At 44.4% G+C, this 27,894-nt stretch overlaps 1 protein-coding gene and 1 pseudogene across 2 annotated transcripts in view; one reads left to right on the top strand and one right to left on the bottom strand.

The window, feature by feature from the left end:
• LOC139562660 (methylcytosine dioxygenase TET3-like) overlaps positions 1–13,113 on the bottom strand; it is a 110,038-nt gene extending 96,925 nt beyond the window's left edge. For both annotated transcript variants that reach the window (XM_071380535.1, XM_071380536.1), the window contains exons 1-2: positions 12,824–13,113; positions 9,112–11,776 (exon numbers count right to left, since the gene is read on the bottom strand). In XM_071380535.1, coding sequence (XP_071236636.1) covers positions 9,112–11,586 — 2,475 coding nt within the window. In that variant the 5' untranslated portion in view covers positions 11,587–11,776; positions 12,824–13,113. The remainder of the gene's footprint in view (positions 1–9,111; positions 11,777–12,823) is intronic.
• Positions 13,114–14,274: 1,161 nt separating this feature from the next.
• On the top strand, positions 14,275–20,765 carry LOC139562375 (solute carrier family 25 member 16-like; annotated as a pseudogene).
• Positions 20,766–27,894: the final 7,129 nt, after the last annotated feature.

The raw sequence follows: 27,894 nt of genomic DNA, 5'->3' as shown, positions 1-27,894 counted from the left end.
AAAGCAGTTTTAAAAATATATATTTTATATACATGACAATAATATTAAATTGTCTTTATATTTAAATTGTCTTTTGTATTTCACTCAATTTTAAGTCCCACTGGCTGTCCCAACACATAATGACATGAAAGTGCATTCAAACAGTGTAAAAGGCCTTAGTTGACTCTAAAATGTTGTTTTCTATACCCATTTGAAGAGAAACAAGTTATTCATGTGTTTCGATAAGATTGAGGATTCTCTCAGGGGATCCTATTTCAATTTCAGGGGACCTCACAAGGGTCCCCGAACGCAAGTTTGGGAACCACTGTACTACTAACCTCTTTGATTGGTTTCTCTCTCTTTATAAAGCAAAGTTATTTTGTTATGAGAACTTATAGTAGCCTATCTTTTCTTAAGATTATAGCTAGTTTAATTAATTTCAGTCAACTGCTCCTGCTGAGGTCAGGCTCCGTTTAACTTCAGCTTCTAACTCCATCCTACTAGACAGCAAGTTAGCATGCGAACATAACAAGCATACCTGAATCATGATTCCACTCGTTCGCAGAGAGGCAGGCGCGATTAGAACTCAGATCAAGAATATTAGTGTTCTGAGTGTTGATCAACACTGGGAATGCAATAATAAGTGGGTAAACGGTCATTAACCAAATAAAAAGGTGAGTAAACGGTGCTTACCATCCACTACATCCCTGCCTGCACTGCTCTGTTGTCTCACCCAGAACTTAAGAGTCACTACTACTCATCAGTAAACTAATCTTGCCAGATAAAGAGCGACCAATGCCCCCTTTAGCCTCCAGAGTCCCAGTCCTGCTCCACCACCCCCTCTAGCCTCCAGAGGCCCAGTCCTGTTCCCTCTAGCCTCCAGAGGCCCAGTCCTGTTCCCTCTAGCCTCCAGAGGCCCAGTCCTGTTCCCTCTAGCCTCCAGAGGCCCAGTCCTGTTCCCTCTAGCCTCCAGAGGCCCAGTCCTGTTCCCTCTAGCCTCCAAAGGCCCAGTCCTGTTCCCTCTAGCCTCCAGAGTCCCAGTCCTGTTCCCTCTAGCCTCCAGAGGCCCAGTCCTGTTCCCTCTAGCCTCCAGAGGCCCAGTCCTGTCCACTGACTCCCAGGGATAAATGGAAATAATGGGAAATATACAGTACCAGTCAAAAGTTTGGACACACCTACTCATTCAAGGGTTTTTCTTAATTTTTTTACTATTTTTTACATTGTAGCATAATAGTGAAGACATCAAAACTATGAAATAACACATATGTAATCATGTAGTAACCAAAAAAGTGTTTATCAAAATATATTTTATATTTGAGATTCTTTAAAGTAGCCACCCTTTGCCTTGATGACAGCTTTGCACACTCTTGGCATTCTCTCAACCAGCTTCACCTGGAATGCTTTTCCAACAGTCTTGAAGGAGTTCCCACATATAATGAGCACTTGCACTTGCTGCTTTTCCTTCACTCCAACTAATCCCAAACCATCTCAATTGGGTTGAGGTCGGGTGATTGTGGAAGTCAGGTCATCTGATGCAGCACTCCATCATTCTCCATCTTGGTCAAATAGCCCTTACAGAGCCTGGAGGTGCGTTGAGTCATTGTCCTGTTGAAAAACAAATGATAGTCCCACTAAGCACAAACCAGATGGGATGGTGTATCGCTGCAGAATGCTGTGGTATCCATGCTGTTTAAGTGTGCCTTGAATTCTAAATAAGTCACTGACAGTGTTACCAGCAAAGCACACCCACACCATCACGCCTCCTCCTCCATGCTTCACGGTGGGAAATACACATGCGGAGATCATCCATTCACCTATGCTGCGTCTCACAAAGACATGGCAGTTGGAACCAAAAATCTCACATTTCCATCGGTCTAATGTCCATTGCCCGTGTTTCTTGGCCCAAGCAAGTCTCTTCTTATTATTAGTGTCCTTTAGTAGTGGTTTCTTTGCAGCAATTCAACCATGAAGGCCTGATTCACGCAGTCTCCTCTGAACAATTAATGTTGAGATGTGTCTGTTACTTGAACTCCGTGAAGCATTTATTTGGGCTGCAATTTCTGAGGCTGGTAACTCTAATGAACTTATCCTCTGCAGCAGAGGTAACTCTGGGTCTTCCTTTCCTGTGGTGGTCCTCACGAAAGCCAGTTTCATCATGGTTTTTGCGACTGAACTTGAAGAAACTTTAAAAGTTCTTGAAATTTTCCGGATTGACTGGCCTTCATGTCTTAAAGTAATGATAGACTGTAGTTTCTCTTTGCTTATTTGTGCTGTTCTTGTCATAATATGAACTTGGTCTTTTACCAACTAGGGCGTTCTTCCGGATACCCCCCTACCTTGTCACAACACAACTGATTGGCTCAAACGCAGTAAGAAGGAAAGAAATTCCACAAATTAACTTTTAACACGGCACACCTGTTAATTGAAATGCATTCCAGGTGATTACCTCATGAAGCTGGTCGAGAGAATGCCCAGAGTGTGCAAAGCTGTCATCAAGGCAAAGGGTGGCTATTTGAAGAATCTAAAATCTAAAATCTATTTTGATTAGTTTACTACTTTTTTGGTTACTACATGATTCTATATGTGTTATTTCATAGTTTTGATGTCTTCACTATTATTCTACAATAAAAACCCTGGAATAAGTAAGTGTGTCCAAACTTTTGACTGGTACTGTATATTCCCTTTCGGTGATTCTTATCAGCACCTCACAACCCTTTCAAGTTGCACACTCCACTCCCCATCTCCCAGGAGCAGTGCATGAGAGTCTAGGGGTACCATAAACCGGCTTCTCAAACTCTCTCTGACCTGTGTGACTTGGCCCTGATTTTGTTGACATGGCAGTTGCTATGGCAGTTGGTAGGGGTCGACACCCTTCTGACTCTCCAGGTCACACACTTCTCAGTATCCTTCAAGCAGAGACAGCAGCAAGCTAGAGATCTTCTCAGATCCCAAAATTGAGATCCGAACCTAATTGAATCCGTTAAATTCCTAACCGACCCAGACAGGATCCGGTCATTGTTTTTGAAAATCAATGTCCGATTCGGATACAAGGTTGACCAGATTTGACCAAAAACATATCTGAGCTGAGAAAGAATCGGATCCAAATTGGTCTGTATCCAACCCAAATTGATCCGAAAGATAAAAAAATGCAGCTTTATTGCGGCGCAAGCCAACAAAATTGTTTTGACTTGTATGGCAGTGAAATTTAACATGCATTTTTGGTTGTATCTAAAATACTTGATTTGTGTTGTACAGCTTAATATTTTCATAATGACATCCCTATAGTATGATGGAGAACATTATGACGGTTTCTTATTTCTGCTGACCAAATATTTGAGTAGGAGGATTTTTTTATGTGATGATCATCGAATGCCTGACTGAGAGCAGCGAATAGTTCAGTTTTGTCTGTAACCTAATACTCTGTAGGCCTATTATTTTACTGAGCAACATTACAATCTAGCCTATTTAACAGTATTAATAAATACTGATTTAGACTAAAGGTAGGCTGTTTGACCAGCATGCTTCAAATTCAAAATACATTTTGAATAGGCTACGGAAAGATGGAGTCTCCCATCTGCATTCTCATGTAATTTTCAACAATTGGGATTTGTAGGTCTAGGTAAGTATTCCTACTATTACAACACTATAATTGGATGTAGAATAGTGTGAGGTTTTCAGAGATCTCTGTTCATTTTGTTTCTGTTGACCACATGTTTTAGGTTAGAGGATTGTTATGTGGTGATTTTAGGATGCTAGCAAGTGCTGTGTGTTCGACATATTTTGGTAGGCTATTTCAATAACTCAAGTCTAACTCATCAAATCAAATCAAATTGTATTGTCACATGCGCCGAAATGCTTACTTACGAGCCCTTAACAAAAAATTCAGTTTTAAGAAAAATAAGAGTAAAGTAAAAAATAAATAAAAATAATAATTAAAGAGCAGCCGTAAAATAACAGTAGCGAGACTATATACAGGGGGTACCAGTACTGAGTCAATGTGGAGACTATATAGAGGGGGTACCGGTACTGAGTCAATGTGGAGACTATATACAGGGGGCACTGGTACTGAGTCAATGTGGAGACTATATACCGTCTCCACATACCGAGTCCTGCCGTCTCCTCCCATTGCCTGGTCTCCCTACGGCCCTACAGACTGCGGAGGCTCTATTTACCCACGTCTTCCGGCACTACGGGGTGCCAGAGGATATCGTATCTGATCGAGGTCCCCAGTTCACGTCCCGTGTTTGGAGGGCGTTTATGGAGCGTCTGGGGGTCTCGGTCAGCCTGACCTCTGGTTATCACCCCGAAAGTAATGGGCAGGTGGAAAGAGTAAACCAGGAAGTGGGTAGGTTTCTGAGGTCGTATTGCCAGGACCGGCCAGGAGAATGGGCGAGGTACGTCTCATGGGCGGAGTTGGCGCAGAACTCACTCCGTCACTCCTCCACGAACATATCGCCATTTCAATGCGTGCTGGGCTACCAGCCGGTCCTGGCTCCGTGGCATCAGAGTCAGACCGAAGCTCCTGCGGTGGAGGAGTGGGTACAGCGCTCTAGGGAGACCTGGCGGGCAGTCCAGGACTCTCTTCAGCAGGCCAGTGGACGGCAGAAGAAGAGCGCTGACCGCCACCGCAGTGAGGCCCCTGTGTTCGCACCAGGGGACAGGGTCTGGCTCTCGGCCCGAAACCTGCCCCTCCGCCTGCCCTGCCGGAAGCTGGGGCCGCAGTGCGTGGGGCCATTTAAAGTCCTGAGGAGGATAAACGAGGTGTGTTATAGATTGCAACTTCCCTCTTACTATCGTATTAACCCCTCGTTTCATGTGTCTCTCCTCAGGCCGGTGGTAGCTGGTCCCCTTCAGGAAGGTGAGGTGCCGGAGGTCCCTCCGCCCCCTCTTGACATCGAGGGGTCCCCGGCGTACACGGTACGAGCTATTCTGGACTCGAGACGCCGGGTGAGGGGCCTGCAGTACCTCGTGGACTGGGAGGGGTACGGTCCGGAGGAGAGGTGCTGGGTACCGGTGGGGGACATTTTGGATCCTTCCCTCTTGAGGGACTTTCACCGCCTCCACCCGGATCGCCCTGCTCCTCGCCCTCCGGGTCGCCCTCGAGGCCGGGGTCGGCGCGCTGCGGGAGCCGCGCGTCAGGGGGGGGGGTACTGTTACGAATCCCGCCGAAGATGGTGCCTCTTCCCGTTCGGGCGGCGCTCGGCGGTCGTCGTCTCCGGCCTACTAGCTGCCACCGATCCCCTTTTCTGTTTCATTTAGTTTTGTCTGATTTGTTGCACCTGTTTTGTGTTTAGGTTTATTGTGGGCTATTTAAACCCAGTTGGCCCGCCGACTTTTGTGCAGGCTTGTTTTTCTGTTTGTGGTGTCGTATTTTCTTGTGGTGTCTGTTCCATGTGGATTTTGTCCTGTTTGTTTTGGACTGTACTTGACGCGCCCTTGTATGTGTGGCGTAGCCGTCTCGTTATATTCTTTTGGAATATTAAATCCACTTGCTTCTCACTACCCTGCTCTCTGCGCCTGACTCCTTCATCACCACTTTTGGAATTGTGACAATATGTACATATTCTTATTCATTCCTTTACACTTGTGTGTATAATGTAGTTGTTGTGAAATTGTTAGATTACTGGTTAGATATTACTGCATGGTCGGAACTAGAAGCACAAGCATTTCGCTACACTCGCATTAACATCTGCTAACCATGTGTACAGTCGTGGCCAAAAGTTTTGAGAATGACACAAATATTAATTTCCACAAAGTTTGCTGCTTCAGTGTCTTTAGATATTTTTGTCAGATCTTACTATGGAATACTGAAGTATAATTACAAGCGTTTCATAAGTGTCAAAGGCTTTTATTGACAATTACATGAAGTTGATGCAAAGAGTCAATATTTGCAGTGTTGACCCTTCTTTTTCAAGACCTCTGCAATCTGACCTGGCATGCTGTCAATTAACTTCTGGGCCACATCCTGACTGATGGCAGCCCATTCTTGCATAATCAATTCTTGGAGTTTGTCAGAATTTGTGGAGTTTTATTTGTCCACTCGCCTCTTGAGGATTGACCACAAGTTCTCAATGGGATTAAGGTCTGGGGAGTTTCCTGGCCATGGACCCAAAATATTGATGTTTTGTTCCCCGAGCCACTTAGTTATCACTTTTGCCTTATGGCAAGGTACCCCATCATGCTGGAAAAGGCATTGTTCATCACCAAACTGTTCCTGGATGGTTGGGAGAAGTTGCTTTCGGAGGATGTGTTGGTACCATTCTTTATTCATGGCTGTGTTCTTAGGCAAAATTGTGAGTGAGCCCAATCTCTTGGCTGAGAAGCAAACCCACACATGAATGGTCTCAGGATGCTTTACTGTTGGCATGACACAGGACTGATGGTAACACTCACCTTGTCTTCTCCGGACAAGCTTTTTTCCGGATGCCCCAAACAATCGGAAAGGGGATTCATCAGAGAAAATGACTTTACCCCAGTCTTCAGCAGTCAAATCCCTGTACCTTTTTCAGAATATCAGTCAGTCCCTGATGTTTTTCCTGGTGAGAAGTGGCTTCTTTGCTGCCCTTCTTGACACCAGGCCATCCTCCAAAAGTCTTTGTCTCACTGTGCGTGCAGATGCACTCACACCTGCCTGCTGCCATTCCTGAGCAAGCTCTGTACTGGTGGTGCCCCGATCCCGCAGCTGAATCAACTTTAGGAGACGGTCCTGGCGCTTGCTGGACTTTCTTGGGCGCCCTGAAGCCTTCTTCACAACAATTGAACTGCTCTCCTTGAAGTTCTTGATGATCTGATAAATTATTGATATAGGTGCAATCTTACTGGCAGCAATATCCTTGCCTGTGAAGCCCTTTTTGTGCAAAGCAATGATGATGGCACGTGTTTCCTTGCAGGTAACCATGGTTGACAGAGGAAGAACAATGATTCCATGCACCTCCTTTTGAAGCTTCCAGTCTGTTATTCGAACTCAATCAGCATGATAGAGTGATCTCAAGCCTTGTCCTCGTCAACACTCACACCTGTGTTAACGAGAGAATCACTGACATGATGTTAGCTGGTCCTTTTGTGGCAGGGCTGAAATGCAGTGCAAATGTTTTTGGGGGATTCAGTTCATTTGCATGGCAAAGAGGGACTTTGCAATTAATTGCAATTTCTCTGATCACTCTTCATAACATTCTGGAGTATATGCAAATTGCCATCATCCAAACAGAGGCAGCAAACTTTGCGAAAATTAATATTTGTGTCATTCTCAAAACTTTTGGCCACAACTGTATGTGACCAATAAAATTTGATTTGATTTGATTTAACCCTTACTCTAAACCTAACCCTAGCCCTAACCCTTACTCTAACCTTAACCTTAACCCTAAACATAACCCTAAACTTAACCCTAACTCTAAACCTAACCCTAACCCTAAAATTAGCCAAGCAGTTGTTTATCAACAGATAGTTTGTTGATAGTATGACCATCTGTAGAGCATCTACAGATGGGAAATCTGGACTATCCAAATAAAGTGTGACCTTGAATTGTGTACACTGTATTCATTACCTCTGTTTCTGTCCATTACAGAACCACTACCATTCCACTACAGCCCCATGTACCTGAATTTTCCTCTATGTGAATAAAGTTCCTGTGTTAACTCTTGGGCTGCCTTATTCCCCCTTTAACCAGGGGTGGTGTCAAATACACTACAAGTTCTCCTGCAACAGGGTGATCAAATTAAGATCCTACATCTGTATGGAGTATCCACACACTCTTTAGACTTCTTTGAAGTACACTGCAAGAAGTGTTACATTCACAGTGCTAATGTTTTTAACTCGTATTTCCCAGAATGCTATGTTACAGGTTGATTTTTTGAATTTATTTGTTTCAATATCTGTGTTTTCGCATGTACATTGAGTGTTATTTATCTTATGCTATGCAAAGATAAATAACACAATTTTCTTAACAATTTCAATCTGTAAGTGGTTGGATTTACAAAGCAAACAGCAAGAGTAAAAATATACTCTGACGGAGTTGTTAATTCAAAACAACACAGAAAAGTGTAAAATGGCATGGGAGTGAATTAAAAACGACACTGAAAGTGTGAAATGTGATGTAGAGTTAAATTTGATCAACTCCCTGAGAGTTCAATGTGATTGGATATTTACTCCATTTAGTGTCATACATGTAATAATAATCAACCCTATGACCAGAGTAGTTTTAACTCTATATGAGGGTGGCATCATATAAACCCCAAAATGCTGTTGAATTTAAATCCATGGGAGTTGAATGACCTCTTATTGCGATTTTACTATGTGGACTAGGCTGGCACACATGAAACATTAGGTTCCATGCTGTCATGGGGCCAGAGTGGAGAGGAGAGGACAGTGGAGGGGTAAGGCCCCTTGGCCCCTGGTCTCTTTGGCCCCTGTGGGTGGAGGACAGCCGCAGGGACCCGTGAATCCCTCCTTATGTCACCTCCTTTGATGACCACAGTTGTCAAGCACAGTACCCTTTTCTTTCCCATATAGTAGTATATCAATGCAATCTCACTGTCCAGAACATTCTATCCTCTCCAACTGACCCCGTCCTTTTCTATCCTCAGCCCTTTATATGCTCTCTCTCCTCCCACTTAATTTCACCACATATTTTGGAGAACCCAGAGCACACAGACACACACACACACACACACACACACACACACACACACACACACACACACACACACACACACACACACACACACACACACACACACACACACACACACACACACACAAACACACACACACCATAAACTGTCACAGACCAACAGACTACGCCTCACGTATCCTCTCAGTCAGTCTATAGCATAGCATCGCCACAGGCATATGACAACTTAGAGAAGTAGTGACAATAACAAGCTGGCTTTAGACTCTCTGTGGCTTTGGGGTCAGTTGCAGTTAGGTGACTTTCTCAGCACGTACAGTATTCTCTAAAGAAAGGTCAATTGACTTGGTCAATTTTACCATAAGGTCTGCTTTTAAACTCCTTATAATGGTTATACACAATTGAATAATAAAACGTTAAAAAGTTATGAGGTTTATAAGGAGTTTATAAGCAGCCTTTTCCAGTTTTAGCCTAAAGTTTACTCTACGCCTTAGAAAAAACCTTACCTGAGTAGATGTTAGTGTGAGCAGTGACATTGGCCTCCTCTTCCTCAGCTCCATACACTTCCTCAGTTTACAGATCTGGTGTCCAGTCCTGCGGTTCAGACAGCAGCTACACTGGCCACAGTTGATCTTCCTTAGGCACGGCTCACACCCTCCACACCTACTCCTCTTCTTCCTCTCCCTCCTCTGGATGATCCGTGGGGTTCGGGGCAGAGATGTGCCCCCGTCCAGGTGTCCCAGGTCCAGGCTAGGGTGTCCAGGGGGGCTAGGTTCCCCATATCCAGTCTCTGACTCAGTGTCGAAGGAGTAGGATGATTGGGTGCTCTCAGAGCTGCAGGAGAAGGAGAATGAGAACTTGGAGCTAGAACTCTCCTGGTTAGGGATGGAGGAGGTCTTTGGCACTGAACCCAGATCAGATACAGAGACAGATGCAATATCTGTGTTTGGTTCAGACCTTGTGTCTGTGTTTGGGAGTGATGGTTGTGGCTCATCTTGGTTGTATTTGTTGTGAGTCATTGGACCAGAACCTAGGTCACAATCAGAGACAGATACAATGTCTTTGTCTGGTTCAGACCCAGTGGTGAAAACGTCTTTCTTTGTGTATGGGAGTGATGATGAGGATGGTGGTTCTTCTGGGTAATTGTTGTGGTTGTTTGACAATGGACCCAGGTCAGGTACAGACACAGTGATGGGGACCTCCGCGCTGGTGTACAGGTCTGACGATGATGATGCAGATGATGAAGATAATTTTGCATTGAGGTGATTGGATGACTCTTTGGTCTCTTCGTCCACTGGTCTGAGAAGTTGTCTAGCCTCTGGAGAGACAGGGCTCTCCAGGCTCTGACTGAGTGCTGGGTTCGCTGGGATTACACACAGGGACTTGTGGGGTTCACTGAGGAAGGCAACTGAGAGACTTAGTGATACTGGGTGCACTGAGGTCATCTGTGATGTCTCATGGAAAGTAGTTGGGACTTTTAAAGGTTTATGGATTTCAACAGTTTGGGTAGGTTGGATTAGTTTTGCACCTTGGTTAAAAACCTTAATGTCATGTGACATTGCGGGTTGAAGTGGAAAGGTCGGGTGAGGATGAGAGAGAGGGGGTGACACCAGGTCTGAGGTGGCTGGTTCAGAGACAGATGGGGGATGGACAGGTGATTGCATCATCAACACGTCATCCTGCAGAGGTGGCTTTTGGTGCTGAGAGACAGACATACTGGAGCTTGTGTCTGGAGTTCTGCTGATAACCTCTCTCTTCTCCAGTCTCTCGTCTTTCTCCTCTCTTTCCTTAGTCTCCTTCACCTTGACTATCTCCACTCTCTCCTCCTCCTCTGCTTTCTTCTTTTCTTCATCCGTCTTTTCTCCTTCCTCCATTGCTTCCTCTCCTTCCTTCTCCACTGCTTCCTTTCCGTCCTTCTCCAACCTCTCCCCTCCTCTCCCCTCCTCTGCATGAGTATCTCTCTCTCTCTGCTCCATCTCAATCTGCTCAGCTCCAAGGTTAATCTTGGCTTTGTCTTCACCTTTAGGGACGACTGACACTTCCTGCCTCTCATCACTGGTAGAGTCACCAAGCTCATGGCTCTGGTAGAATTGCCCTGAATTGCCCTCACTAATGTTATTGACTAGCTTTTCCTGTTGTTGGTCAACACTGATGGGGTCATTGAGCTCCGAGTTGTTGACCTCACCACTATGGCTGAAAGGCTTATTATGTGGGTTAGTACCAACCGCGTCACCATTATGGGCAACTAACTCTTCATGTTTGTCATCACTAGCTGAGTCATCAGTCCTCAGGTTAAGAAGTTTGCCCTTACCATCATGGCCGACTCCTGGCTCCTGCTGGTCAACACAGGAAGGGTCATCAAGTTCAGTGCTTAGGTTAAGAGGTTGGCCCTCTCTATCATGGCTGACTACCTCCTTCTCTTGGTCAATCACACTAGGGTCTATACTACCAGGGTCAGACTCCTCAGGTCCTTGCTCAATCCCTCTTTCGCTCCATCTCTGACCCCTTGCTCCCCTCGCCCCCCTCCCTCTGGCTTTCTTCCCTCCCCTGCTAGGCTTTACCGTCAGGGGAGGAAACTTCTTGGAGCACCCCATGCCCCGTAAGGACATCCTGCGCCCCGGTGGATCCTCTCCCACCCCATGCTGTAGCAGAGGATTACCCCGGCTCCTTAGCCTCACTGATCCTGTTACATGCACAGGGGCATGGTTAACCCTACCAGGGGACCCCCCCGGGACCTGACTGCCAAGCCCACTCCTCCCTGGGCTTCTGGCCGGCTGGGCCTGGGTCCTGGTTGTGGATCTTTGGGGGGGTTTTGGTGTCGACTGTGGGCTCTCAAAGGCTTTTCCTCTGGACTTGCTGGAGTTGGAGATCTGCCTCTTGGCGGTGGTGGTAGTGGTGGTTGTTGTTGTGGGTATCACCTTGCAGCCATTCCTTGTCTGTGGTGGGGGTTGTCTCTTAGGGGGTTTGGGAGTAGGAGGCATAGTGGAGGATGTGAGAGGGCAGAGATGGTGCAGTCGGCATGGGAACCAGGTGAATGGTTGTTCTCAGCTGTGCTCCAACTTCAACTTTTTTTTCTCTGTTCCTTAATTTTTTTGAGAGTGGATTACTGGCTTACACTGACACCCAAATGCTGAGTTATTTTCCCACCATGTTGAAAAGCTGTGCAAGGACCTGGAGGGAATTGATCAAGAAAAAAATATATATGTTAAAATAACTGTCTGTTTCTCTATTAGTGCACTATATAACACACCCAAACACGTCTGTGTTTGACTGACAACACTAAGGAGAAAACTTTTTTATTTTCCTAACAAAACAAGCCTGGTCACACGTTTTTTTTGTATGTACTGGGTATAAGAGAACCCAATTGTATAATTTGTAGCAGATGTTTAGAAATCTTGAACAGCATGGTATTGCATTCGGGCAATGAAGCGTGTGACTGCAAATAGAACATGTATGAGGTATCAGGTGTAACTATATGGGTTAGTTGTATAGTGTTGAAGATTGTCGAGTTACCAGTCGTCTTTCACTTTCAACTGATCATGTTCAATAAACTCGCCTTGTGAGCCCACTTTAGGCTACTGCAGTTTTCCCTACTGTGTCCCTTTAACGAAAAGAATGGCGCTGGGCCTGCCGTGCCAAATACGGTCCGTATTTGGCTTAGCGGACTAAACAGTTTACAACACACAACACCTTGTCAAAGCAATGATCCGTGAAGTAGAGACATGCCTATTACCATGTAGTTAACAGATTACACAATAACCCTTTCATATAAATAAATGATTCATTGCGATATCAATAATATATTTGTATTATTAATCAATATGCTAAAATCTCCTAACGCTCCTTCTTCTTCCGCATGGCGGTGGTATTTATTGTATATTTAGGCTAAGCCATTTAACAGTTAAAAGGCAGAAGTGAAGCCCTTTAAAAGTATAGGCTGCCACACAACACCGGACTTGGCTCGCGGCCTACTTTTTTACTGCACGAGTTTCGGACGGAAGCGTAATGACAATGTTGTAACCAGCTTGCAACACTTTTGCCGCGTCGAGTAGATTTTCTTGCACTTGACCGAATGTCCGAAAAATATCGAGTATTTGACACTCGTGGCATTGGATGGCTGGCTAAGCTATTCGTGAATGTCACAAATAATATAAGTGTTGTTGGTTTAGATGTTATTTACACGTTGACTTTAAAAGGCAGCTCAAATACTTTACATACCAGAGAGACAGTTGCACTGTCTGAATTGCTAATAATATTCCACTCCTGATAGACACTGACGATCATTGTATTGGTTTCACTCGGAAAATATGGCTGGTTAGTAGCTCTTCTTTACAACGCTGATACATTGACACAATCTACCAATACTGTTTTTATCAAACACGTATATAGCCATACTGAATAAAACACAATTTAAAGCGTAAATCCTTCTTGTGTCAATCCATTCGGGGAAGCCCTCTCTCCCTCCTCTCCCAGACGCGACCTACGGTCTCGAGTCAACTCAGCTCTGGAGTGAAGGGTCATTGGGAAAACCTGGAATGGAGCATTTGTCTACTTTCTCTAATGAGTAGAGGTAACAAACTACTATCAAACTACTTCAAACCCTAGATAACCTTTAACAAGCTAATGTTGTGCTTCATATTCTGTATGGTTTACAACTGTGTAATAATAACAGCTTAAAAAATATGTTTTAGAACTGTGTAATAATAACACCTTAAAAACTAACCCGCTCCACACAAGTACTATTTGACCCTATATGTAGCAAATTATAAAGTGTTTAGGCAGTTGTTAACATATTATGAATTGACACATTTATGGTTTAATTATGCCATTTTTATTATTTATCAATGACGTCATTCGCATGCGACAGTGCGACACTCAATCTGTGCACATGAAGGGCACCAGTTGTTAGTGATCATAAAAACATGATGCCTTAACCCTTCATACATACATTTAACCGGTAGCCAGTTTTTTTTTTTATTGCTGTTTGTCTAATCACGTTTGGCTATTCTTTAGCTATGCATTTCTCGCAAAAATAGTGACCGGAAACTGAACTCACAATTGTCGCTCGGTGAGGTTGTCTCCACGAGTGCCCGCTAGGCAGGTTTCTTCGGGGAATCAGGAAGCGACGGAGGCTACCTGCAAATGCTAACGCGCCGCTAGCGAGATTTGTGTTGCAACAGTTGTTCATCTGACAGTGTTGACCTAGCAGTGGGTAAGATGGCTAATATAAGTTATTAGTACAGCAACAGTCGATTGAACTGTGAGTTAGTGTTTGAACAGTCCATTCAATAGTAGAGATTCGAAATTGTAGCTAGTTCACTAGTTGACGTTCATCTGCTAGTAACGGTAGCACGATAACTCGACTTCAATGACAGCTAGCTACTACTAGCAATTTTTTTGTTTTGATACGTGACTAGCCAGCTAACCAAACTATGTATTGATTATACATTGTTTTAGTGATCAACAGTTTACAACGTTATAACGTTATGCCATCATTATGTGCCTCTCAAGGCAAGGCAGAATGTCAGTGTTAGTAAGTTATATTGGTGGTCTGATGATGACGTCGAGCGTTGTCCTTTTTAATGCTGGGTGAGAATGTCATGTAGCTGTTGTGTTTTTTTCTTTGCATAGTTATGGATGCATTCGGGTCCTGATTGAACTCACACATCATGGCAACGGACGCTGCAGTCTCACCCGTGGTCGTCCTGTGATCCCCAACAACACTCAGGGGACTATCACTTTGTCCGCTCCTTCGTAGCTGGAGGTAAGGGCGGCTGCAGACTTCACCAGTGATAATAATACAGAAATACAATACAGAACATACAGTAGTACACATCCAGTGACACAAACCCTGGTTCTGATGAGCTGCATAGTGTGCAGGCAATTCATCTGGCAATAACAGACTACTATCATCTAAATTAGTGGGTAAACCTCACCAGAGATCCAGAAGAAATGGGTATACGTCTAGACCTTGGTAGAGCGACATAGGCATAATGAGTTTGTGGGTAGGTTTCACAGACCCAGATTAAGCTGACTTGTCTTGGACCTGGATTAAAAAGCATACTCAATGGCGATTCTTTACTGAAAGTGCATTTTAATCTAGGACTAAGCTTAAAGCTGAAATCCGCACCACTGTTCAGTCAGCATCAGGTGAAACAGCACCAGTGTTCACCCCCAGCGCATTTGTTATTGTTTTTGTGTTGTTGATGAAACGGAGGAGAGGAGCATCCAGAATTCTGGGAAAACAAAATGGCGTGCAATGATGTCCGAGGGAGAGAAACGGTGTTGGTTGTTTGTTGCATAAACGGCTGGATACCAGCTTTAATGCAGGTTAGGGAAACTGGCACTGAATGTGCAGGTTTTTATTTATATACAAATATAGATACGGTGCCTGGAGAAGTCACATGACGGTGGTCAAGGTCTGTTGTCTATACATTTAAGTCATGTATCTATACAGTAGATACGGTGCCTGGAGAAGTCACATGACGGTGGTCAAGGTCTGTTGCTATACAGTAGATACGGTGCCTGGAGAAGTCACATGACGGTGGTCAAGGTCTGTTGTCTATACAGTAGATACGGTGCCTGGAGAAGTCACATGACGGTGGTCAAGGTCTGTTGCTATACAGTAGATACGGTGCCTGGAGAAGTCACATGACGGTGGTCAAGGTCTGTTGCTATACAGTAGATACGGTGCCTGGAGAAGTCACATGACGGTGGTCAAGGTCTGTTGTCTATACAGTAGATACGGTGCCTGGAGAAGTCACATGACGGTGGTCAAGGTCTGTTGCTATACAGTAGATACGGTGCCTGGAGAAGTCACATGACGGTGGTCAAGGTCTGTTGTCTATACAGTAGATACGGTGCCTGGAGAAGTCACATGACGGTGGTCAAGGTCTGTTGTCTATACAGTAGATACGGTGCCTGGAGAAGTCACATGACGGTGGTCAAGGTCTGTTGTCTATACAGTAGATACGGTGCCTGGAGAAGTCACATGACGGTGGTCACGGTCTGTTGCTATAACTGTTAGTGTATCATCATCCATCTGCCAGTTATATTGAGGCTATTACTCTGTTCTATCTGTAACTAAGATTGTCTTATTAGTCAGATGTTGAACATGGAAAGAAACCCCATGACCTGTCCAAAGTGATGTAATATGCATTTATCCAAATCCAGATAATTCTTCAGATGAATCTAATGGTTATTTTACTTAGTCTAGCCCAGATTTGCACATGTTGAGAGTGTCTGTATCTGTCTGGGTGTGTTTAGGTATAGCATGATGATGTGCCAAATACACCATTGCTCCTCTGGACAGAGTGAAGGTCTTACTGCAAGCCAACAGTCCCCACGACAAAGACCTGGGTAAGATCTGGATTACTCTGCTGCAGTGGAAGTGTTACTGAACATGTAAACATGTCTGTCTTTTGACAGTTGGTTTGTCAGTGTCATTCATGTATCACCCCTCCCATGGAAATCTGACACTGGTTTTCCTTCTTCTCACACCTGGTTGCAGCGAAAACGAAACTATGACATCCCTCCACACAATTATCTCTTGCTTATTTCTCTCCTTCACGCTCTCTCCCCTCCCTCTCTCCTCAAGGTGTGGTAGCTACTCTCCGTGTCGTGCAAAAGAAGGAGGGTTACCTGGGGCTTTATAAAGGCAATGGGGCCATGATGGTCAGGATATTCCCCTACGGAGCTATCCAGTTCATGGCCTTTGACAAATACAAGAAGATCCTCAGTAAACAGCTGGGCGTCTCTGGACACATCCACAGGCCCATGGTCGGTGCTATGGCAGGTGAGAGAAGATCAGTGGTGAAAAGGGCCTCTTTCATGGCAGGGAGGGAGAATCCAGAAAATACAAACGGAGGCTTGTATAATGCAGAGAAGATACTTCCTTACTCCTGATTATTTTTCCACACCAATAGTTTCAACAAAATGCCAACAGTTGTTGTTGAGTATATTTTATCTTATCATGTTATTGTTGCTCAGGGATGACAGCAGTGATATGTACGTACCCTCTTGACGTGATCAGAGCCTGTCTGGCTTACCAGATGAAAGGACATCATCGCTACACGGGCATCAGAAATGCCTTCCAGACCATATACCTAAAGGTATGCTATTTTATTTGTTCTGACCTATCCCTTTATTTGTCTTTCAGTTTCACATTCAACCTGTTACCTGTGTTTGTGTTTCTCATTAACTGATGCTCAGTGGTGGTGTTTATTTTTTAAAGGAAGGAGGCATCCCTGGCTTCTACAAGGGACTGATCCCAACCCTTATAGGCATGACTCCATATGCAGGTGAACACACACACACACACACACACTGACACACACTGACACACACACACTGCTTGCCGTGCGGTAGCAGAGAGAACAGTCTATGACTAGGGTGGAAGGAGTCTTTGACAATTTTTAGGGCCATCCTCTGACATCGCCTGGTATAGAGGTCCTGAAAAGCAGGAAGCTTGGCCCCAGTGATGTACTGGGCCGTATGCACTACCCTCTGTAGTGCCTTGTGGTCGGAGGCCGAGCAGTTGCCATACCAGGAAGTGATGCAACCAGTCAGGATGCTCTCGATGGTGCAGCTGTAGAACCTTTTAAGGATCTGAGGACCCATGCCAAATCTTTTCAGTCTCCTGAGGGGGAATAGGTTTTGCCGTGCCCTCTTCACAACTGTCTTGGTGTGCTTGGACCGTGATCATTTGTTGGTGATGTGGACGCCAAGGAACTTGAAGCTTTCAACCTGTTCCACTACAGCCCCGTCGATGAGAATGGGGGCGTGCTCGGTCCTCCTTTTCCTGTAGTCCACAATCATCTCCCTTTGTCATGAGTGAACAGGGAGTACAGGAGTGGACTGAGCACGCACCGCTGAGGGGCCCCCGTGTTGAGGATCAGCGTGGCGGATGTGTTGTTACCTACCCTTACCACCTGGGGGCGGCCCGTCAGGAAGTCCAGGATCCAGTTGCAGAGGGAGGTGTTTAGCTTAGTGCTTTAGCTTAGCTTAGAGCTTTGAGGGCACTATGGTGTTGACTGCTGAGCTGTAGTCAATGAATAGCATTCTCACATAGGTGTTCCTTTTGTTCAGGTGTGAAAGGGCGGTGTGGAGTGCAACATAAATTGTATCATCTGTGGATCTGTTGGGGCGGTATGCAAATTGGAGTGGGCCTAGGGTTTCTGGGATAATGGTGTTGATGTGAGCCATGACCAGCCTTTCAAAGCACTTCATGGCTACAGATGTGAGTGCTACGGGTCGGTAGTCATTTAGGCAGATTACCTTAGTGCTCTTGGGCACAGGGACTATGGTGGTCTACTTGAAACATGTTGTTATTACAGACTCATACAAGGAGAGGTTGAACATGTCAGTGAAGACACTTGCCAGTTGGTCAGCGCATGCTCAGGGGTACACGTCCTGGTAATCCGTCAGGCCTTGCGGCCTTGTGAATGTTGACCTGTTTAAAGGTTTTACTCACTCACATCGGCTGCGGAGAGCGTGATCACACACACACACACACACACACACACACACACACACACACACACACACACACACACACGGTGTTGTGACTAACATTTTGTCCAGTTCATTGTGGGCCTCATTTTGTTTTGTCCTCCTCTGCTCTCTCTCAATCTCTCTCTCAATCTCTCCCTCCCTCCCTCCCTCCAGGGTTCTTGTTCGTTACCTTCAGCATGTTGAAGACTTCCCGGAGTTACTGGGACGACCATCCTCAGACAACCCAGAGGTGCTGGTGCTGAAGACCCACGTCAACCTGCTCTGTGGAAGGGGTGGCCGGAGCTATCCACAGACCATATCGTAGGTTGATTGATTGACTGATTGGGTGTTTGACTGATGGATTGATTGGTTTTAAAGACCTACCCTCTTCTTCTCTCCCTGTTCCCCTCTTCTCCTCTCCCTGTTCCCCCCTTTTCTTCCACCTCTACATGTTCCCCTCTTCTCCTCTCCCTGTTCCCCCCTTTTCTTCTACCTCTACATGTTCCCCTCTTCTCCTCTCCCTGTTCCCCCCTTTTCTTCTACCTCTACATGTTCCCCTCTTCTCCTCTCCCTGTTCCCCCCTTTTCTTCTACCTCTACATGTCCCCCTCTTCTCCTCTCCCTGTTCCCCTCTTCTCCACTCCCTGTTCACTTCTTCTTTGTCTCCTCTACCTGTTCTTCTCCTCTCCCTGTTTCCCCCTTCTCTTCTCTGTCTCCTGTCCAGAGTACTCCTCTTCTCCGTCTCCTCTCCCAGCTATCCTCTGGATGTTGCCAGGAGAAGGATGCAGTTAGGAGTGGTGCTTCCTGAATCTGACAAATGTCGGGAAGTGGCGCCATTTAACCCTCCCTCTCCAAACACAGGGCTCTTATTTAAAAAAAGTATATACCCCTGCACATATAATCTAATGTATTACGATCTGAAAGGCAAAAGGACCCTGTTTGAATACTTAGAAAAATCGCTTGGCAATAGGAATTTTGGGAGTGTGGGTATTATTGAGTCGGAGTCGTACCTTGCCGTGCAGTCATGAGTGAACATGGTTGGTCCTCAAGGAGACTACAGCATACCAGGCCTGCCTTTCACAGTTCACCCTGCTGCACCGTGTCAGTGGAATTACTCCAGCACCTGATACTCCGTAATGATTTACTAGACAACCTCCTCACTCAGTAACTCAACAGTCTTACTCTATGTTCTACTCCATACAATGAGGGCTTGTGTGTCTGATGATGTCATTCCCGAGCTTGTGTGTATGTCTCTGTCTGTATTAACCAGCCAAACAGACTGGCACTTGCAGAATAACCTGTTCCAAACATCTCTAACTGATTTTTATCTTTTATTATCATGTAATTAACATATTACAATGTCATTGATAAATACGTTCCTGCTAAGCACTGTAAAATAAAGCATAACTTTGTCTTCCCACTTGTCTCCCTCTACAGTACCCTGACCAAGACTCTTGAGTATGTATACAGTCAGTATGGGGTGAAGAAGGGTCTGTACAGAGGCCTGTCTCTCAACTACATCCGCTGTGTGCCCTCACAGGCTGTGGCCTTTATCACCTATGAGTTGATGAAGCAAACCATCCACCTCAACTAGCTGCTCCCTCACCATCCACCTCCACCCTTCATCTCTGCATAGCGGGGACTGAGGCACGTTCACTGGGGATAAACATTCTGAAATGTTTAGAAAGATCCCTAGCAGCTGTCTATCTCAAAACAGCCTGAACGAGAGCGTTCTCTGGGGCTATATGTTCTGAAATGTTAAGGGAATATTGCCTATTAGATATGTTCATTTGCTCTAGTAAACGTTTTCAGTTTTAAGGAAGTCGGCTTCCATTCGGAGGTGTTGACCCCTGCTACCAGAGGCGGCCATTGTGGCTCAGCCACTCGAGCCGAGCCTAGTAGCTGCTTACCCCAGTCGGAAAGCAGAGGAATGCTAGGCACTGGGCCCCATGGCAGTGCTAATCCAGTGCCCATGTCTGTGTCTGCGCCTATAATGTTGTGCTGAAACCGTCCGCCAAACCTGTGGCTTGGCTTTGGACAACACCCCGGCAAGTATTGCCATGGATACCTATAGACAATGGCTTCCTCTGCTTCGATGGGCAGCTATGGGCAATGAACCCCTAACAACACTCGTTGGTAATGCCATAGAAACCCAATTATGTACACTGCTCCCCCATCCTACCCCACCACCCGCTCCTAAGAAGTCACCCAGCCAATGACGGAGGGGAAAGTCACACCGGACAATCTGGCTTATCCAATCGGAGGCCTTCTTTTCCTCATGTACCTACCTGACACTGTTGTGAGTACAAATCTAGACACATAATCAATGAGACAAGGATTTAAATGTGTAGTATGTCAGTTATAAGAGTCCAGATTCAACTATCAAACATTTTAGGAGAATAAAGAAACACTCCCCAAGAACTGTACTTTTTGAGCAGCCTAAGTTTAATAGAATCCTAATGATAAAATCCCACATCACATCAGTTTGTTCAAAACTGAACATAATTTATTTTTTATTTTGATACTCCCCCAAAAAGTCTTATTGTCTGTCATCGAAACAGGTTTGCTTTCTAATTTGTTTACCCCATGCAGTTTAACAGATGTGTCTCTGTAGGAGAGTTGTCTTTGGTATTGACGTGTGTGTGTGTATTAAAGCATCCATTCAGGTTTCAGTGTGTAGTGTGTCTCTTGTCTATGGTGCAGGTTAGATTCAGGGTATGAGGCAGTGATTTACTATTGTAGAGTGCAGAAACAGTTATGTCTCATTCTAATGATGTGTATCTACCGGGAGGATTTTGAATTTATAGAGATTTGTGTCTATGAGAGAGTCCAAGGGACTACTATCCAGTAGGGTTGCAAAATGTAACTTTCCCAAAATGCCCAGGTTTCCCAGAAATCCCAGGTACAGGATTGAAATGGAACACGTTGGAATTTTGTGAAACTTACCTACCAGAAGACTGGTTTTGACATTGTTCCTGTAAGATGACCATGAACTGATGTATGGACTGACGGCGGTGGTTGTAACGTATGTTATATTTGTTTTCCGTCTACATTTCCTGTGTGTGTAGAAAGAGTTTGTCAGCTACTGACATCTAGACACATAAATAAATACATGTAAGATGGTGCTATATAATTTGAAGCACCCAAATGGAAACCGGAGTTAAGCACTTCAGGAAGAAACTTGCACTTCGAAGCCTTGATGTCGATTGAGGCAGCCCCCCGCACCGCTCTGATTCAGAGGGGTTGGGTTAAATGTGGAAGACACATTTCAGTTGAATGCATTCAGTTGTACAACCTGCAAGTTATCCCCCTTTCCTATGGCTCTTTTGTGTTTATTTATGATAGTGTCGTATGACTCTGGCCACAAGGGGTCAGAAATGAGTCCGTAATATGTTTACCCACAACAACAACAGTCTGTAGCCTGGATGTAACTGGACTTTACATTACCATGCTGAATCAAAATCAAATAATGTATTTATCACATGCGCCGAATACAATAGGTGTAGTCCGTACCGTTAAATGCTTACTTACAAGCCCTTAACCAATAATGCAGGTTTTTAACAAAGTAAGAGAAAATGTGCTAAATAAACTAAAGGAAAGATAGCCTCATTATTGTTATTTTATTGTGTTACTATGTACAAAGCCTTCATACCCACTACTACAGAGATTTCTGTAATCTTATCAGTCCATGTGTTATCATGATGATCCCCACACTGGAGTGCCTTATGAATATGGGCTCTGTTCTTATCTTGTTAAGCCAAATGGTGTAAGGAAATAGGAAGTCATGAGAATCATATGTACGCTACCGGTCAAAAGTTTTACAACACCTACTCATTCAAGGGTTTTTCTTTATTGATACTTTTTTTCTACATTGTAGAATCATAGTGAAGACGTCAAAATTTGAAATAACCAAATCAAATTGTATTTGTCTCATGCTCCGAATACAACCTTACAATGAAATGCTTACTTACAAGCCCTTAACCAACAATGCAGTTTTAAGAAAATACAAAAAAAAAGAGATTAGAATAACAAATAATTAAAGCGCAGCAGTAAATAACAATAGTGAGGCCGCTGTCGAGGTAATATGTACATGTAGGTAGAGTTATTAAAGTGACTATGCATTGATATTAACAGTAGCAGCAGTGTAGAAGGGGGGGAGGGCAATGCAAATAGTCTGGGTAGCCATTTGATTAGCTGTTCAGGAGTATTATGGCTTGGGGGTAGAAGCTGTTTATAAGCCTCTTGGACCTAGACTTAGCGCTTTGGTGCCGCTTGCCGTGCGGTAGCAGAGAGAACAGTCTATGACTAGGGTGGAAGGAGTCTTTGACAATTTTTAGGGCCATCCTCTGACATTGCCTGGTATAGAGGTCCTGAAAAGCAGGAAGCTTGGCCCCAGTGATGTACTGGGCTGTATGCACTACCCTCTGTAGTGCCTTGTGGTCGGAGGCCGAGCAGTTGCCATACCAGGAAGTGATGCAACCAGTCAGGATGCTCTCGATGGTGCAGCTGTAGAACCTTTTAAGGATCTGAGGACCCATGCCAAATCTTTTCAGTCTCCTGAGGGGGAATAGGTTTTGCCGTGCCCTCTTCACAACTGTCTTGGTGTGCTTGGACCGTGATAATTTGTTGGTGATGTGGACGCCAAGGAACTTGAAGCTTTCAACCTGTTCCACTACAGCCCCGTCGATGAGAATGGGGGCGTGCTCGGTCCTCCTTTTCCTGTAGTCCACAATCATCTCCCTTTGTCATGAGTGAACAGGGAGTACAGGAGTGGACTGAGCACGCACCGCTGAGGGGCCCCCGTGTTGAGGATCAGCGTGGCGGATGTGTTGTTACCTACCCTTACCACCTGGGGGCGGCCCGTCAGGAAGTCCAGGATCCAGTTGCAGAGGGAGGTGTTTAGCTTAGTGCTTTAGCTTAGCTTAGAGCTTTGAGGGCACTATGGTGTTGACTGCTGAGCTGTAGTCAATGAATAGCATTCTCACATAGGTGTTCCTTTTGTTCAGGTGTGAAAGGGCGGTGTGGAGTGCAACATAAATTGTATCATCTGTGGATCTGTTGGGGCGGTATGCAAATTGGAGTGGGCCTAGGGTTTCTGGGATAATGGTGTTGATGTGAGCCATGACCAGCCTTTCAAAGCACTTCATGGCTACAGATGTGAGTGCTACGGGTCGGTAGTCATTTAGGCAGATTACCTTAGTGCTCTTGGGCACAGGGACTATGGTGGTCTACTTGAAACATGTTGTTATTACAGACTCATACAAGGAGAGGTTGAACATGTCAGTGAAGACACTTGCCAGTTGGTCAGCGCATGCTCAGGGGTACACGTCCTGGTAATCCGTCAGGCCTTGCGGCCTTGTGAATGTTGACCTGTTTAAAGGTTTTACTCACATCGGCTGCGGAGAGCGTGATCACACAGTCGTCCGGAACAGCTGATGCTCTCATGCATGTTTCAGTGTTATTTTGCTTGTCTGGTAGGCTCGTGTCACTAGGTAGGTCTCAGTGGAATCATGTAGCACACATGGAATCATGTAGTAACCAACATTTTTTTAAATCAAAATATATTTTATATTTGAGATTCTTCAAATAGCCACCCTTTGCCTTGATGACAGCTTTGCACACTTTTGGCATTCGCTCAATCAGCTTCATGAGGTAGTCACCTGGAATGCATTTCAATTAACAGGTGTGCCTTGTTAAAAGTTCATTTGTGGAATTTCTTTCCTTCTTAATGCGTTTGAGCCAATCAGTTGTATTGTGACAAGGTAGGTGTGGTATATAGAAGATAGCCCCATTTGGTAAAAGACCAAGTCCATACTATGGCAAGAACAGCTCAAATAAGCAAAGAGAAAAAACAACAATCCATCATTACTTTAAGACATGGTCAGTCAATACAGAACATTTCAAGAACTTTAAACGTTTCTTCAAGTGCAGTCGCAAAAACCATCAAGCGCTATGATGAAACTGGCTCTCATGAGGACTACCTCAGGAATGTAAGACCCAGAGTTACCTCTGCTGCAGAGGATAAGTTAATTCGAGTTACCAGCCTCAGAAATTGCAGCCCAAATAAATGCTTCACAGAGTTCAAGTAACAGACACATCTCAACATCAACTGTTCAACTGTGATTCAGGCCTTCATGGTTGAATTGCTGAAAGAAACCACTAGTAAAGGACACCAATAAGAAGAATAGACTTGCTTGGGCCAAGAAATATGAGCATTGGACATTAGACCGGTGTAAATTTGTCCTTTGGTCTGGATTCCAAATTGGAGATTTTTGGTTCCAACCGCCGTGTCTTTGTGAGACGATGTGGGTGAACGGATGATCTCCACATGTTGTATTTCCCACGTAAAGCATGGAGGAGGTGTTATGGTGTGGGGGGTGACACTTTGCTGGTGACACTGTCTGTGATTTATTTAGAATTCAAGGCACACTTAACCAGCATGGCTACCACAGCATTCTGCAGCGATACGACGTTACATCTGGTCTCAATAGTCTAAAGTCACTTTTCCCAATCTGCTTTCCTTCAGCTGCACTGAACGAGCTGTTTAGGTAAACACTACTTCCTGGTAGGCAGCTTCCATACTGCTTTCAGCTATCCTGTGTTTTCAGATCAGTGCAGATGAAGGGGAGGAAATGGAGAGGATTTTGTTTTAGTGGACAATTTAAAATACATAAATGTACACCCGGCAACAGATACATACCATTAACTGTCAACGATATAAACACAAAGTTGAAAGACTTGCTTCCATTGTGGTCCTCTTGAGGAGAGGAAGCCACTTTTTTTCTTACTATTGAGATGCACCCTCGAACTTCCACAAAGGCCAAGAAACACAGGACTTACATGTATGTTACAGGGCTATAAAAAAGATGAGGCCATACTCTCTTTGGAGCACTGATGCTCTGTCCCAATGCACATCTCTCCTATGGGAATGTTTACCACTGTCCCAATGCACATCTCTCCTATGGGAATGTTTACCACTGTCCCAATGCACATCTCTCCTATGGGAATGTTTACCACTGTCCCAATGCACATCTCTCCTATGGGAATGTTTACCACTGTCCCAATGCACATCTCTCCTATGGGAATGTTTACCACTGTCCCAATGCACATCTCTCCTATGGGAATGTTTACCACTGTCCCAATGCACATCTCTCCTATGGGAATGTTTACCAATGATTTCTCCCAGCCCACCCATGGCACAGTAGCTAAGCCCTTAGCCTTCACCTCTTAAGTCAATCTCATTGATGCTCAGACTTTATTCTCTATGGTCTTTTGTATAAGATTTGTTCTTTTGGCGCTAGGAAACTTTATGCAATCGTTTTTTATTTAACCTTTATTTAACTAGGCAAGTTGGTAAAGGACAAATTCTTATTTACAATGACGGCCTACCCCGGCCAAACCTGGACAACGCTGGGCCAATTTTTGCACTACCCTATGGGACTCCCAATCACAGCCGGATGTGATACAGCCTGGATTCGAACCAGGGACTGTAGTGACGCCTCTTGCACTGAGATGCAGTGCCTTAGACCGCTGCGCCACTCAAGAGCCGTGTTTAGTTGACTGAAACCAGGGTTATGTTCAGCAGTGTAAAAGGGGGAGAAAACATTTTGTCAAATGCAAATGACAGATTGAGGTAGCATCTCCTTTTCTGTTTCAAAGCGTTTCATCCCATTGAGGTGCCTGCTGAATGCGACCTTGTTGAAACAGTTCTGTGAATCCTATCATGGGTTTAAGACATGATTGTCTCAGTTAATGTATGTACTTAGGGTGGGATTGGTTGCATTGATAAGTGGAGCACCTGAGATGTCTGTATTGAAGGTATTAATGTGTTTATTCTGTAGACCTAAACTATGCTTTTGAAACGCTACGGGCCAAAGTCCTTAAGATCTACGCTTGTAACTCAAATGTTCATGTAAATCTTCATTTACATCATTACTTGGTTCAGGGTTAGCGCCAATTCCATTTCAATTCAGCCAATTCAGGAAGTGAACTGAAATCCCAATTCTAATTATCCTCATTGAAAAGCAATGACAAGAATTGGAATTTATATGTCGGTTTACCTGCTGAATTGAAAAGGAATTGAGCCAAACCTTGTCAGAATTCAGGCCTAAAGGGAACATATCAACTCATTGCTGCTCAATATATCCTGACAGTAGTCTATACATGACCTATCCTAGCCTGGTTAAAACAGACTAAATAAACACTGCTCACCTTACCGTATGGACAATGGTGAGTACAGCGTTATGTCTTGTGTAACCAGGCTAGAACTACCCCGTCTTCAGATCCGTTTATTTATGATCAATGTTTAATGATGATATTCTAATAATATATCAGGGAAGGAATGGTTTTGTCTGAAAGAGAAAGAATTTGCTGGAAACTACTGAACAATTATTTATTTTTTTAACCAATATTTTTTTTAATTTATACATCAATTCTTGTCAGTTTCTTGTTCTGATTTTATAAATGATAAAAGATCAGAATTGCGCTAAAATGTTGTCTTTTATTGAGTCAATTTAAAGGCTGTTATTTCTCATACAGAACTTAGGATTTGGTTGGTGTAGTTTACTCATCATGTAAGAAATGTATTGTTATCTTAACAAATAGGTTACATAAATATATCCTTTCAATATGTAGGCTAAACCTGTTATTATGGTTCAGTCTCCACTCCAGTTTCCTTAGAAGGACTGCTGTGGGTGTTGGGGTCCTGCCCTGTGCTTTACACACAACTGTCTGTAACTTTGAGATTAGATTGCTGCATAACAGTAAACCAGACATTATTTTTGCTTCTCCATTCCTATGTGGCTTGAGGTAGAAGCTGCCTTTTAACTGAACTAGGATCAGCTTACCCTCCTCTAGTGTCTCTTGACAAACGGGTTGCTTCCCTTAATGTGCCATTTGTTCAGGCTTAACACATAATTGAACCTCAGTTTGGCATAGAGGAACTAGGTCAATGCCTTATCCGCTGGTTGCTCACATCACATCCCCCGGACACAAAATAGTAGCTAGCAAGATGGATATCACTGAGGTTATTTTTAATGAGTCCATTTCACAAGTGACTAGTTTGCTTCAACTGCCTTCATTAAAACCACTGCAAAGGTTTCGCCTGCAAACTTTTGGTTTAGAATCATGACCGTCTGTTGGGAGAGTTGAAGAGGACCCTCCCAGGAACAATTTTATTTCCCTTTTTTAAAGTTACCAAAGTAGTCTGTCTTTAATCCCAGACCCTATTCACTGCTTTTGCCTAGGGTATGGTTTTACGAGACTACCATCTGCCAATCCAATCAACACAAGACTTTAGATGACTTTCTAGGGCAGGGGTTCTCAAACTTTTTCACTCAAGCCCCCCTTCCAGCATTGGGGAACATCTCGCTCGAACGAACACTGTTTATGACACAAACTGTTCACACTCCTCTTGTTGCTGGAGAGAACATTTAGCATATTTAAGGTTTATTTCCTGCAATTCTACACATTTTGTCATGTCTGTGTCTTCATGTGATATTTGAATGACTCAAACATTACAACAAACTCTATGGGTTAAAAAACCAAGCAAAGAAAACGTTAGCTGATATGGGCTAGTTGATCTGGACATTTCTGTTATAAATAGCTCTCTAAGATATGCAATAACTGACATGACAAGAGGAATACTGATGATGCACTTCCCAATTTCGAAATTGCACCTTATGCATTCTACTCAAGCATAAGTTGAAAGCCGGACTGAGTTTTTGGAAGCTGGCCCGAGTGCCCCCCCCCCCCTCCCCAGACCAAACCACATTACAGTCCTGCTTCACTATGGAACTA

This window comes from Salvelinus alpinus, chromosome 32 (genome assembly GCF_045679555.1).
Source record: "Salvelinus alpinus chromosome 32, SLU_Salpinus.1, whole genome shotgun sequence".
Lineage (NCBI taxonomy): Eukaryota > Metazoa > Chordata > Actinopteri > Salmoniformes > Salmonidae > Salvelinus > Salvelinus alpinus.
The sequence above is the reverse complement of the archived record's forward strand: the minus strand, read 5'-3'. Positions and strand labels throughout refer to the sequence as shown.